Source organism: Orbicella franksi, chromosome 10, assembly GCF_964199315.1.
Source record: "Orbicella franksi chromosome 10, jaOrbFran1.1, whole genome shotgun sequence".
Lineage (NCBI taxonomy): Eukaryota > Metazoa > Cnidaria > Anthozoa > Scleractinia > Merulinidae > Orbicella > Orbicella franksi.
The window spans coordinates 24,646,525-24,661,348 of record NC_138154.1 but is presented as its reverse complement, the minus strand read 5'-3'; the positions used below and the strand labels follow the sequence as shown (position 1 = coordinate 24,661,348).

The following is a 14,824-nucleotide window of genomic DNA, read 5'->3' as shown; positions in this document are numbered from 1 at the left end:
CTTAGCTACACCTAGGTAGTTCACAGGCATGCCACTTAACTGAAAGAAACAAATATATCAACTAAACATAATAGGCTTAAAAATCCCAACTGGCGGGAGGCAGACCAGTTGGCTATTTACAAGCATGACCGAGGCGTTGAACTAAGGTCTACAACGTCTACAACGATCGCAACGATTGCAGAACATTTTTGTATCGATCGCAGCGATCATATCTATTAAAGAACATATATTAATATTCTCGCGGGAAGTTTTCAATAGGACACTTTTACTATATTTCTCACTTACTAGGAGCGCTGTGATTGGTCAATTTAGCGGGCTGTATTCTGCTGTACGGCCCGCAAAATTTAAAGATGTGTTCTTCCCAAACCCGTCGGACAAACAATAGAGATATAACAAATATCTTACTAACCTCGTTTTCTCGGTCCATACTGTAAGTTACGGATCCTCGTTGTTCTCCTTCGATTTATGGCCCGCTCGTTTGCGCTTAGGCCATATAAATCGATGGGGAGAAAACAACGTCCTTAACTTACAGTACGGTCCTCGAACTCGGTTAGTCAGAGGTATGTATTCGAGTGGGAGTCTCTCTCAGGAGTCTCAGAGAACAGTACGATACTGAACAAATGTTTTCGAAATTCGCGTTTTGCGAGTACTTCCAAAGTTTGAAATCCCTTGAAAATTTATTTGACGCTTTCTAGAAGTGTCATATCGGAAATATCCATATGATATGAGTCAGTTACGTTAGACCCGAAGGAACAAGATCCGGGGATTTTTATTACTATCACTTATGTACTACATGTATGAGGTCACATTTTGTAACAACCCTCACTTGATCTCATATTGCCCAGGACATAACCATGTTTACATAATTATCTTATCAAATGTGAAATATAACAAAATTATGCACAATTATGAACGGGAACAAAGTTTTGTAAACTAAAACCATGCATTCTATCCAAAAATGTAACGGCTGAATTTCTGCAACTTGAACTTTGTTGCTGCCTTAGTCATCTAGTCAGATGCTATGTCTGCTGTGGGACAATATTTGACAACAACCTTACCAGTGTTTTGCACTGTTCGGATAAAATGATAACAGACGTCAATATGCTTCGATCTCTGCCGATTTACAGAGTTTTTAGATAAAGCGATTGCGCCCTGATTATCCTCAAAAATTCCAACTGGTCCACACACCTCATCGATGTTTCTTAACACTTGAGTGAGGGACAAATACTCCTGCACAGCTGCCGACAGTGCAATGCACTCTGCCTCACAAGATGACAGCGCCACCGTTGGCTGTTTCCTCGAACGTGACTTCCAGGAAATAAGAGGGCCAGCTTTGTTTAGACTGAAACAGCACCCACTGGTACTTCGCCTATCATCTGCCGACGACGCCCAGTCAGCGTCACTATAAACAACCAAAGTTAGGCCATCATCACATTTCCTGTAACATAGCTCATAGCGGAGAGTGCCCTTCAAGTACCTTAAAACATGTTTCACTGCAGTCCAGTGTTCCTGAACTGGACTAGACAGAAACTGTGACAACCTACTTACAACCCAACATATGTCTGGTCTGGTACATGTCATAGCATAAACCAAGCTACCAACAGCTTCACGATATCTTCTGGGATCACAAGGTGTTTCACTACAAAACTCAAGCCTGTGCTCAGAAAGTGTGGCCCTTGGCTTGCAATCAGAAATTTCAAACCTCTCAAGGATTTTGCTTAAGTATCTTCTCTGGATCATCTTCACAAAGCCGTCACCCTGTTCAAAATCAATAGCTAAGAAGTATGAAAGTCTACCCAGGTCTTTCATGCGGAATCTCTCCTGAAACATCTGTTTAGCCTCAGACATCAGAACTATGTCACTTGCTGCAATAATGATGTTGTCGACCCAAACAAGTATTACAACTAGTTTACCCCCAAACTGTTTAGTATACATACAGTTGTCAACTGGACTCTGAACAAACTGGTTATCAAGTAGGAAACAGTGTAACACATTGTTCCAATTTCTACCTGATTGCTTCAATCCATACAGGGATTTGTTTAACTTATACACAAGTCTCCCATTAGAACTACTGGGGGCTTCAAAACCTTCAGCTTGGTCCATATATATCTCACAATCACTGGGAGCATTTAGGTATGCTGTTTTGACATCCATATGGTGTAGAATTAAATCGTGTTGTGCTGCTATTCGCAACAGAGCACGTACTGATGTGAGATTTGCCGTAGGGGGCAAATGTTTGCTGATAATCTACACCTTTCACTTGACTATAGCCTTTAGCAACATACCTAGGCTTGTAGGTTTTAGCACCATCAGAACCTTCTTTGATAGTGTAGACCCAACGGCCCCCACTGAATTCCTACCCTCTGGTAGGGTGGTTAGAATAAATGTCTCATTCTCGATAAGAGAATCCATTTTTTCTCTCATTGCTGCCTTCCAATTTTCTGACTCAGGAGATTCAATTGCTTCTTGGTATGTCTGGGGAAAAGCTGAAACCTTGTAACAATAATCAACACTAGATAATACCTGGTCACTCTCAGCAATAACCTCATCCAGATCAGTAACATAGCCATTGAGGTATGCTGGGCGTCTCCTCTTCTTGGTGGGGTATCTCGCACCTTCAGTCACAGATTGGGGGTTCCTATCAGTTTTGTCTTCAGTCACAAGCTTCTCAGCCTGTTCACCTGAGAATTTCTCCGACCTATGAAAATCAGATGCACTACACATATCAGGGTTAGTGTTCACAGCCTGTTCGCCTGAGATTTCCTCAGACCTGTTAACACCAGATGCACTACACATATCAGGGTTAGTGTTCTCAGCCTGTTCGCCTGAGATTTCCTCAGACCTGTTAACACCAGACGCACTACACATATCTGCATTAGTGTTACGCCGTAACAACACGAAATCATCTTCATCACATAACAGACTTCCTGTTTGAGTGTGTTTCTCATTAACACTTTCCGAAGGGAATTTTACCACCCTGTGCTTAATCACCTTAGCAATGTTTGGGAAATACACAAGGCAAGCGGGGCTTAGTTTGTCGTACCCCAGAAAAATCCCTTTGGTACACATAGGGTCTAGCTTCTTTTTCTCCTGCTTGTAGGCATAACATTCAGATCCGAAAAATCTCATGTCAGACAAGTTAGGTCTCTGACATGTGAGAGCAAAGTAAGGTGTTTGCTTTAAGCGATTGTTAAAGAACCTATTGCGCGTGTATGTTGCTGCCATAATTGCATATGGCCAGAACACCTTAGCTAAACTGGCCCGTATGGGCGGGCATCTCCCCATTTCAAATAGGGTTCTCCAGTGCCGCTCGGCTGTGCCGTTCTGGTGTGGTGAAAAGGGGGCAGAGGTATCATGCCTTGTGCGATTCGTCCTGAGAAGTGCCTCTAAATTCACAGAAGTAAACTCACCACCATTGTCAGATCTCATACATTTGACCTTACCACAAGGGGCTGAATCTGCCAAAAATCTCTCTTTAGCAGCCACTGTGTCACTCTTGTTCCTCAGAAATTAGACAAAAGCTGTACCTGAAAAATCATCTGTAAAGGCCAAACAATATTTAAAACCTTCCTTAAAGGCTGGATCAACAGGTCCAGCGAGGTCAGTATGAAGTAACTCTAGTGGGGCAGTCGCACGTGCATCAGAGTTTCTATTCCTATTCTGTGTGAGTTTTCCTAGCACACATACACTACAATCGCTAGGTTTGCTAGAACTCTTATGGCTAACCTTCATACCATCTACAACATGCTCTAGTTTCTTAATGTCATCATAATTACAATGTCCTAGGATTTGATGCCACTCATTCATAGGGCGTGCATAGTTTACGCATTTTCCAAAGCTGTTGCCGCCGTCTCCACTCTGATTACATAGTCAGTGACAGACTCATTCGCCGATCTAACTAAGGATGTTAGTTCGGTGTAAAGCGAAATCTCACGTGGTTTCCCAGTCCCAGCGTAATGGGCTCGTAGAATCTGCAGCGCCTTTCTTCCATCGTCAATTGTATCTCTCATTTCCAGCGCTAGGCTTTTGTCATCTAGGAACTGGATTAGTTCGGCAAACGCCCCCTCGTTTTTGCTAGCATTAGCTTCCTCGTCCCACGAGAGCGTCTTTCAACTTTTGCAATCTCATGTAGCCAAGGAATTTGACCTTCCATTGCTTGTATTTTCGCTCATCCCCATCGAAAATTGATCTTCCAAATCTTCCAGGAACATCTCATCTGGGCCCATAACCTGTTGAATTCACTTCTTCTGTCTTGATGGGGTGGGATTTTAAAGGTTCAAAGATCGCACTCAGAACACATGAGTCAGTTACGTTAGACCCGAAGGAACAAGACCCGGGGATTTTTATTACTATCACTTATGTACTACATGTATGATGTCACATTCTGTAACAGGACATTCCAGTGACGCCAATAAACTATTTCAACGTAAGTAACACTCTTTCAGTAGCATTATCGCTATTTATGCTATCCTCGAAAAGGGGCATTTTAAATCTGCCGTGTGGCACTAAATTTTCACGGGAGTTTATTTTTGCAAATCGGCGATATTTTTTATTTTGCGGGAACTGATTTTTGCGATTGTAGAAGACTTGGTTTTCTTACTGGGTACTAACTTTTGCCATCGTCGCGAAGTCCCGTTTAAATACCTCTTACAAACCGAATTCGAGGGCAGTCCTCTAAGTTACAGACCAAGATTTTTCCCCATCGATTTATGGTCCAAGCGCGAAGCGATTTCTGGCCCAAGGGCGGAGTGCGCGGGGCATAAATCGAAGGGGAAAAACGAGGATCCCTAACTTACAATACGGACCGAGTAAACGAGGTCAGTAAGATATTTATTATATCTGTACTGTGAGTCTGACGGGTTCGGGAACGATTTCTATTTAACCGGAACGGCTTCAAATTTCTGAAGCACCTCTAAAGCAAAACGAGTCAATTTGAAATCGTTGTTAAATAAGTGACTCTTTTAAGACTTAAAAGTCATTAGCAGACTTCAATGGACAATTTGAGAAGTAAAGGAAAGTTTTAAACTTTTACTTGCTTAAAAGGTTAAGAACACTTGGCAATAAATCACAAAACATTTTGGCAACAAAAACAGCTTTAAATTTTAGCGGGCCGTACAGTAGAATACGGATAATTAGAACCCGAGCAAATTTGGCTGGAAAAGGGCAGATATGTAATTTATTTTGGATTTCTTTTTTTCATCACGCTATAATATTATTATAAACACACCATTTTGCCTTCACTACACAACCAAACGCACACAAAGGTTATCAAGCATGAGCACGTGGCCATGGATCAGCCAGGCCCAAGATATGTTTTAATTAACATTAATAAGATTACAGCGAAATAGATAAACAATGCATCGATATCCTACGTGCACCAAAGCCGGACACGCAAATCCCCAAACCTCTAATTTAGGAAAAGTACCCCCGACCAAATGCAGGCGCCGTTTTAGATTATTATATAAACAACAGAATGAAAGATAAATTTAAATAAAATTTTTTACACCGATTAGTGATTAGCCATTATCACAAATTACCGCCCAGTAAAGGTTTTTAATGAACATCAGCGCTAAAAATAGCACATTTCGGTGTCATCTTGACATCATTATCAAATTAGCAATAGAATGTGGGTGGAGGCGACTACTGCACTGTTTCCTGAAAAACCACGAGGTTAACTCATGGTACTTAGTATCAGTTCTATCAAATTCAAGCTCTTATGAAAGAATAGTTCTTCAAAATAATGAAGGATACTTGATGAATTGTTTTGGAAAGCTCCGCTGTAAACTCATCGATGCGGTGAAGGGTAGAGGAGTCGACAGGTCGTAGAGCCTAAAATGTTCAGAAAGCGTTGAGAGCGCCCGGTACTAGCTGTTCCTCTTAGTCTTTAAGACACTGTTTTGAAAAATACAGGAAGACCTCGTATATTCGACGGTATTACGCCTAACTTTGCCATCATGATTGCCGGGGTAAAAACATCGTCGAATTTCTGTTTGTTTGCATATAGAAACCGGGTGAGAATGCAAATAAATGTTCTTGTTAAAACCAACTTGAGAAACATCATACTAATCATCTTTTCGCCAGTTTACGTGATAACAATTTCCTGTTCGTTAACGCCAGTGTAACCATCCAGCAGTAATAGGATTAGAAACAACTTCTGCTCACGGATGAGTAAGAGCAAAATTATGATAGGAAATTGCAAACTTTACACTTCGTTGACCAAATTTTCGCATAAATTAATTTACCGAATCATATTCACGCATGAAGTGGAAAAAACGCGCTTTTGAATGAGCACGTAGTTAATACGTTATGAACAATATTCTTGAGGGGGTGAGACCATACGTGCTGTGCGTGACACGCAGTGAAGGACATTACTACGGTAAAGTTGTCGAAAGTGTTGGCACATTTGCCAAATATCTTCCGTACTTCGATTTCCCTCAATTCCCGGCAACGATGAGCTCTAAAGCGTACTGCACGAGTAGTCCTTATCTAAGAAGGGTTCAACGTCGAACGGGGAAGGAAGGGGGGGGGGTGGGTGGGTCAATCTTTGCACCTGGGAATCTTTGCATGGTAAAGCAACATACTTCATAGGAAGTGAATTAATCCTGTCCGATGCGACCTTTTGCATGGAACGAGCTGTATTCAATGAGGGTCTGAATGAGGTTAACCGACTGGCGATAAAGGGCCAAAAATATTACTGATTATTGACAAAACGAGGAAAATATTACCGACTAGCGACAAAAAAATTAAGTGAGATTTACTGACAACCGACAAAGGTCGAAAATTTTAACCGACAACCGACAATTTAATGAAATTTTAACCGACAACCGACACGTGGATCCCCCTCCATTCAGACCCTCTTCAATTTGACCACAGTTTTTAAAAAATCGCTATTTCAATACTCAATACTCAGGAATGCACAGGAATGGAATATTGAATTTGAATGTTCGAGAAAAACAAAACATGTCCAAGGGAAACAAAACACAATCAAGGTATCTGTTTTCGTCAAATAAACTGTCCGATGTGTCACAATTGCGAAACAGTCACCCCTCTTGTGCTAAGAATCTCAGTCGTGGGTTATCAATACTGTCAATAGCATTCTTCAGTCGTAGATTGCTGTTGAGGTGACATTTCAAGACAACATTTCAATGTTTTTATGATCGATATTCGAGCGAATGACCTCTTGAACCAAGATATAAAGTGATATGTGCAAATTGAAACTTAGCGCCGGCATAAAATTCTCTGCGTATCAATTGATGCCGTCGAGGTAACCTAAAGGGTCCTAAAGTCTCTCCATTTATACGGACAATTACTGGTTCCCGCCAATCATACCCATTTAATTTGGCAAACAAATAATTGTAGTATAAAAAATTACGGACGGTTTACACACGTATGTTATGATGATATAGGCTCATTGCGAATTAAGAGGCCCTGCGCCTAAGAAACGACCGATGATTTCCGGCTAAAAAATAAAATCGGCCGATTTTTATCTCCCAAGCAGAGGTTACCGAATACTATTTAAAAATGAATTTCTTTTGTTTCAGTTTCGCTTGAAACCAAAAATATCGAGCCACAAACTTTTTCCGTCTGATATCAGCAAAATCAGGCCGAAAATAAGCCCCCGCAAAAAAACTGTTCAGAAATTACTATCGCAACGCAAAATAATGAGAAAACTACACAGTGTTGAAGAAAAAGGCCTTTTAATGCAATGTTTAACAAATAAAGAAGCCTCGACTGTGCTCTGTTCTGTTGTAAAGCACTTAGGAAGCGGTAGAGCACTCAAGAAGTAGGAAAAAACACTCGACTACGTCTCGTGTTTTCCCCTACACTTCTTTCGTGCTCTACCGCTTCCTGCGTGCTTTACAATAGAACAGAGCACAGTCGAGGCTTCTTTATTTGTTAAACATTGCATTAAAAGGCCTTTTTCTTCAACACTGTGTAGTTTTCTCATTATTTTGCGTTGCGATAGTAATTTCTGAACAGCTTTTTTGCGGGGGCTTATTTTCGGCCTGATTTTGCTGATATCAGACCGAAAAAGTTTGTGGCTCGATATTTTTGGTTTCAAGCGAAACTGAAACAAAAGAAATTCATTTTTAAATAGTATTCGGTAACCTCTGCCTGGGAGATAAAAATCGGCCGATTTTATTTTTTAGCCGGAAATCATCGGTCGTTTCTTAGGCGCAGGGCCTCTTAAGTTGTTCTTCTTTCAATTGAATACTTCAATCTTAATTAATAAATCTCAACAAGATATATTCTTTTGATCTCAATTGATATTTTCCCTTGGTATCAAAAGTCTAAACGGTTAATTCCTTTTGATGGTCGAGATCCAGCTATCGCTAACAAATCTGGTGAATAGGCAATAAAACGGAATGACGAAATAGTAAAAAAGTCAATATCAAGGAAATGTAAATAAGATGTTCCTACTTCCTTGAGAGATACAGTACTTATCAAACCATCCGTGGTAGAAGCGGGTGACGGGGGTCGACGTGAAAGAAAATCAGTCGATTTAAACAATTTTGGTCCCTTTAGATCTCAATGTTTTCCATGCAAATTGTTGGGTGTTTAGCTAATTGAACCGATTAATCGATCTTATATTGCTTCTTAATACGATCTACCTCAGCGGAAGTTTGTTTGTTCTTAAAACTTCCATCGAAACTTAACTGCTCCCCTTGAAATACCGGTTATATGAACAACCTGATTTCAACTGACCATAGCTGAAAGAAAAATGCCCAACATCATTACGTGATGCTTTTAGAATCAGGTCCGCTATCGAACAAATTCCATTCATTTTTTATGAATTATATAGTGCAAATAAAATTAAATGAACCATGGTATAAAAGAAAGCCGTAGCTCTGAAACATTTTATAGTTATTCATCTGAAAGAAATCACTGGACATAGATCAGGCTAAATGGATTTCATATATACTCTTTTAGTAAGGAATATTGACTAACGTTACCACAATCTTAGATTTTATGATTCTGAAAGTTTAAATTTAAAAGGTCTTATGTTTTGTGTTTTGCCCTCGTTAAGGTTCTCTCTTTTTTGTTAAGCGTCCTTTTAATGATCTATTAGGGCATGTAAACGTTCAGAACTTTAAATATACGGTGTGCCCTGTACAATGTTTGCTGCTTGCAGGAATTGAAATGCCAGATTGAAACGCGGGTTTTCGAAGGGTAGTTTCGGATAGAGTTTTCGGACGTTCAAGAGCGTATTTCAAAGGACTGCGAGACAAAAAAATATTATGACGAGCACATCAAAGTTCTATAATTCGTGTTCAATTTTAACAAACGACATTTATTGATGTATTAATCAATGAATGACCATGCTATAATTGGACATATACAGGCTGCAGTTATGTGTTTACTGGTCCCTGTGGAAGTCAGGCCAAACAGACGGAGACCTGCAACAGCTATCAGCCTTCAGTCATTTTTAAGAAAAGAAGGCCACTGTCAAGTTGGTAATCTTTTACAGATTCACTTTGTTGGAGGTGCAACCCAGGCAAAATGCGATGGTACATCTACAAAGAGCTTAACAACTAGTAAGTCTCAGTCAAAACTACATTACGCCACAGTGTATACTATAATGTTATTACTTAAGGTCCCAAATTTAAGGAGATTATTGCTTTCTCAGTGATGCAGCTGAGCTGCCTTTTTTGATTGCGTGCTATTGAGTCTTGTTTAATTATAATTTTAACTGAAATTGATTTCAGAGGTTTCCTTGATAGTGTATTTTATATTTCAAAGAATTTACGATTGAGGATACCAGAGGAAAGAAATGCATCCAATACACTAATAAACAAGGCGGTAACACACACTACTACGCGCTGAAGGTCACTGACAGGAGGACAGTCACTTTTATGGTAAGTTAAAACTATCTATAAGCGTCTATTGGCAAGTGTATTTTATGTACAATTTTTTCTGATATTATAGTTCTAATGAGTTCCGTACTGGAACGTCAGGTAACACGACTAAATTTATTGGACATCCACTACAAAGTTGAAGTTTGAACAGTGTCTTTCTTTCCAACTAATCTGAAATTCCTGAGTTTGTGGACGTTCTTCGCTCAAACGAAACCGTTTCGATTTTGCCGTTATTTTGGTGCGAGCGATCTATGAAACTAAACAACAGTGTTCAAGAAAAGTCAATTTGGCTGAAACATTGCACAAATATCAGCTGTGAAATATCAGAAGTCTATATATGATATTATTTAAAACTGGATCATTGGATAATGCAACTCAAGCACTTTCATTGACTTAGCCATCATGGAATATGAGTAATTATACCATACGGTACAAATATCAGTGTGATAAGCCTACGCATAAGTATTTTTAATTTTGGGGCGTTTTTATTTTCATTTTAGTTTAGTTTTCTATATTTTAGGGGCGCTTTTAATGAAACAATTATTCCACTCGCGCTTGTTGGATATAAGAGGATTTTAGTCATTTCGGCGACGAGCCTCGTTGGCTTTCGATCATTTTATATCCAACGCGCACTTTTGGAATAATTCCACAGCGGCGGGAAGATAACAATTTTATTTTCGAGCAGTAAAATATAGTGAGAACATGGAAAATACGTCACTCGGGTTCCGGGTGTAGTGGGTATGAATTTTATGATTGGTGCTTTTTCCAGTAAAACACCCGTGTCTTTATAATAAATGACAATATTCGTTGGCAACAACAAAAGACCACCATAGGCTCTAGTTGCCAACAAGTAAACGTATGTTTAGCTAAATAAAATGAGAATTTTGTCTGAGCGAAATGTTTATTGAGTTTTTGTTTTCTTTCGCAGAATGAGCGATGTAACTCTTCAACTGCTGATGCGTTCTTGTTTGATGAAGAAAGGCAACCACCTTATAGATATTATAAGAACACTAATTTGTACCTTGGAGTAAGTAAGAACTGCACTGATGAGAGATTGTCTCTAATCTGCGCTAACATCGGTGATAGGCGCTGTAAATTTAGGTGGAGATCATGAATCAATTAATCAAACGATCGGTCACGACCGATCGCTCATTGAATCAATGAATCAGAGAATAAATAAATATAATAAGTATAATTACTCAGATGATTATAGAAATTCTCGCGCTCTCATTGGTCGAGAATGGCGTCATATTCCGCTATACTTTCACCCCCTCCTCTAATTTTCAAAATGGCCGCCTCGCGCTTTCTCAATGTCTCTGAAAAAGAAATTAAGATAAGGAAAGAAAATGCTATTCCGAGAAACACCAAAAATACAGCTGAAAGTTTGGACTGACACTTTTCAAAGGTAAGATGTGAAAATTGTGCTAAATATAACATAGAAACCTTTTTAAATTTACTTGAAAATGTCGCTTATGTCGATATACACGAGTAAATCAAAGCAACTATTAAATTTTCACGACTCTTCAGTTATTTACTTTATTTATCTGACAGGATGGTTTCAACAACAAACCGAATTTACCACTGACTTTGAGACAATTTTAGCCTCCCTTTTGCTTTTTCTTAGAGGCCGGACGTTTTAAAATGGGCGAAAAACACTTGCCGTTTTGACAATATGATGTATTAAACTATGGGATCTGTACCTGTAGTTGTTCGTTGACGCATGACAATAAGAAATAAAATTTAACATTTTTCGATCGATCCTTTACTTAGGTATTTCTATAGTCACCTGAGTAATTGTATTAAAACTTCGGCGAATAATTGTTAAAGATAAATAAATTAATATAAGCTTGAAGCAAAAGTTCATAGTAATCAGATTCATAATATCGTTTTGAGAAAATAGGTCATCAAACTTATTGATAATTCATCAAGTTAAACAAAGAAAATCACAGTCCTGGGGGAGGTTTGGATACCCGGTCTTTATGAGCATAGATTTTGACGAGTTTACTTCTCCGTTAACTCCTTAGTTTTTGTTTGGAACAAAATTGTTTAATAAAATCAACATGCGTATTATTTAGTAGTGTTTATGATTTTTTAATTTATAATTCTTGCCAGTGCTACAATAATTTGGCCGGCTGGGAGGATACATAGTGAAAAATTACTTACTAAGGAGGGTGGGTAAGAAGTAAAATTACTCTGTCAAAAGAGGAAGCGGGGTAAACTTCCCTCGTGGTTGTTTAGCACTGTTGATTTATTTCCGTGAACTTGTTACACAGTTCAACGTCCATGTGAACGAACATGCGAACATGTTTTCTGCCAAAACTATAAAATCATCACCATATACAGAATATTTACCTACAAGTAAAATTCTACTAATAAGAGTGCAATCAGATTTGGCGCGAAAATATGCTCGGATATTTGTCCTTGGACATGATATGCAACCTCGTTCCTAGGCTCTCTCGCTCCTCTTCCTCCCTTGGTCGTTGCAAGAAAGACCCTTAGTTGCGGCTGGTCACCTGACCACCCAGAATCTGGGTGGTAAAAAAATCTGTTGGGCGGGAGGGTGGCAGAGTGTTTGATTGCCGCAAACTCTGTGGGTTTGAAAACCTCGAGCTGACTGAGTTTCGTTTACAAAGAAATTCGGCAGCCGAATGGAGCTCTAACTTTTCGACGGTTCGCACATTTAAAACGTCTCGTACCGAATCGAAGTGAAACCAGTCGATCAGTCTCTTGAATCTTTGTATTTGGAGGTAATTTATTTTCGTCTTTATGCCGTACTGTTTGGATGTTAAAAAGTGTTTCTGTCACACAGACTTGCATTTGATTTATAGCAATGTAAAATGATTTACAGTTTTTTTGAGTAGGCCTGCACTTATTTTTCATTTGCATCAGGTTTATGTAAGTTTATATTTAGACAGATGCCTAAACGCGGTTCCTTACTCAAGAATTATATTTTGCAAAATGGTAAATAAAACACCGTTTTATATAGCGAGCAAGGTGCCGTGAGGTTAATTCAGGAAACATGAAACAGCGAAACAGTGTTACTTCTTGGAGCCAATACGCTGGATATATGTAAATATATTTCGTTTGACCTGTGTGAACCTTAGGATAAGACTGGAGAATTTGAAAAGTGTATTTGCCCGTGTGTCGTTTAACATAGCGATGACCAGTGATCGCCTTTCTTTCGCTTCACTTGAGATCGGCAAAAATTATTCGTTGACTCTACACACGTGGAAAAGTTTGTGTCACAGGTGGTCAAGTGACCAGCCGCAACCAGGATCTTTCTTCCAACGAAGAAGGGAGGCAGAGAAGTGAGAGCCCGGGCACAAGGTTACACTATCTGTTCCTCGAAGCTCACAGTTTTCCGAGAGCTACGCTCTCGGAAAACTGTTCGCTTCTCGGAACATATAATGTCCGCGGACAAATATCCTAGCATATTGCCGCGCCAAATGGAAGCTATTGTTTATATAAGACGAACTTAAATTTTTGTAAGGACCACCGTGGCGAAATAGAAGTACCGGATCCTCTAGCTGTAGAAGATCTTATCAGCTATAAGTTGAATGAATAACAGACGAAGATAAGCAAGTCTGATTACTGTTTAATCGGCCTTGCTTATCTTCGTCTGTTATTGTTTATACAGTTCACCGCTAAATTTTCCTACATCGTCATTTGCCAAAACTGATCAAGTGGTACGATCTCGCGCAGACACTGTTTAACATGCAATTAGATTATTAGCCAGAAATTTCTATGAGGTGATAGTTGATGAGGCCTTCTGTCTTCGGCCTCATCAACTATCACCTCATAGAAATCGAGAGTGAATAATCTAATTGTTTCAGTAGAATTCTAACTGAAATAAACGCGGAAAACAGTTTCCAACGGTTTCCACTTTACGCTTTAACAAAATTTTAAGGATTGAATTTTGTGATTGGAAATTCGCAGTTGTTTACGCGCGCGCGTTGTTTACGCGATCTTACATATATAACAACAAGAACAACAAACCCCATTTTACTTTGCATAATACAGAGAATATCATACAGCAAAAGAAATATATATATAGAAAATATATTCCCTTGGACTTATTAAAGACAGTGTTTGGCCTCCAAACACCTCCGCTCCGCTACGTGTCGTATTTTCACCTCTCCGAAATGTCGTCAAACGCGGTCTTTCGTGTTTGATATGTTACGTAACCGCCCATTCAAGACTGCTATTATCTTCCGACGAGTGTACTGTTTTGAGGTGCTGTCAATCAAACGGTTAGCGGTGAACGTAAATCCTAAGGCGTGAGTAAGTTAGTGCTCTGAGTAAAGGCGGGCCACACTTTGAAAAGATAATTTTGTCCACACTACGGCGGAGAAATTTGAAAACGCAGCTTTATTTCTAAGGTTGGCCTACAGTCCACACTAATCCGTCACGAAAGCGGAGCTTTTCGAAAACGTTCTTCAAACCGGAGGAATTTGAAAACGCCCAGTGAAAACGCCGACTTTTCGTTTTAGTGCATGTGAATGGAAAACAGTTTGAAAAAGGATCTTTTCGAAAACGATGACGAGTTTCCTGAAACACAAATCCAAAATGACCAGTAATTTTTGGGTTTTTAATTTTCTCCGGCGTTTTGAGAGTGAAAACACCGTTTCCAAATTTCTCCGGCGTACGGTATGGCGCGACCTTAGACTCGATGGTCAAAAATACTCACGCTCAACTGATTAGAGCACCCGGTTTTATAGTGACACTTAAATCGACCGGCGATCATACGACCTTGTGAAAGGATAAATAGCATGAAAAATTGACTTGATCGCAGGTTCATAGAAAGGGTGATGTTCGAGTCAGTCGCTTGATGTTACTATTTTAAAAACGGTAGACGATAGCTAATGCTCGATTTGTCTTCTTTTCCAAATCACCTTTATTGACTCTCCTCAGCCGACGCAGCACAATGTCGCTGGATAGTGCTTTCCATAGTATCGCAATGATTACTG

General features: G+C 39.5%; 1 protein-coding gene across 1 annotated transcript; it reads left to right on the top strand.

Annotated features, from left to right (window-relative positions):
- Positions 1 to 8,906: 8,906 nt before the first annotated feature.
- LOC145499380 (uncharacterized) lies at positions 8,907 to 11,123 on the top strand. The gene is made up of 4 exons (XM_081478899.1): positions 8,907 to 8,930; positions 9,344 to 9,536; positions 9,742 to 9,857; positions 10,786 to 11,123. The coding sequence occupies exons 1-4, from the start codon at positions 8,907 to 8,909 to the stop codon at positions 10,969 to 10,971; spliced, it is 519 nt and encodes a 172-aa protein (XP_081335025.1). The 3' UTR covers positions 10,972 to 11,123.
- The last annotated feature ends 3,701 nt before the right edge of the window (positions 11,124 to 14,824 follow it).

What these genes read in the sequence shown, in the direction of transcription:
- LOC145499380 (XM_081478899.1), top strand. Translation starts at nt 8,907, where the DNA reads ATGGATTTCATATATACTCTTTTA. An exon ending in ATTTCATATATACTCTTTTA is followed by an intron (nt 8,931 to 9,343) that starts GTAAGGAATATT and finishes GGACATATACAG; the next exon opens with GCTGCAGTTATGTGTTTACT. An exon ending in TACAAAGAGCTTAACAACTA is followed by an intron (nt 9,537 to 9,741) that starts GTAAGTCTCAGT and finishes TATATTTCAAAG; the next exon opens with AATTTACGATTGAGGATACC.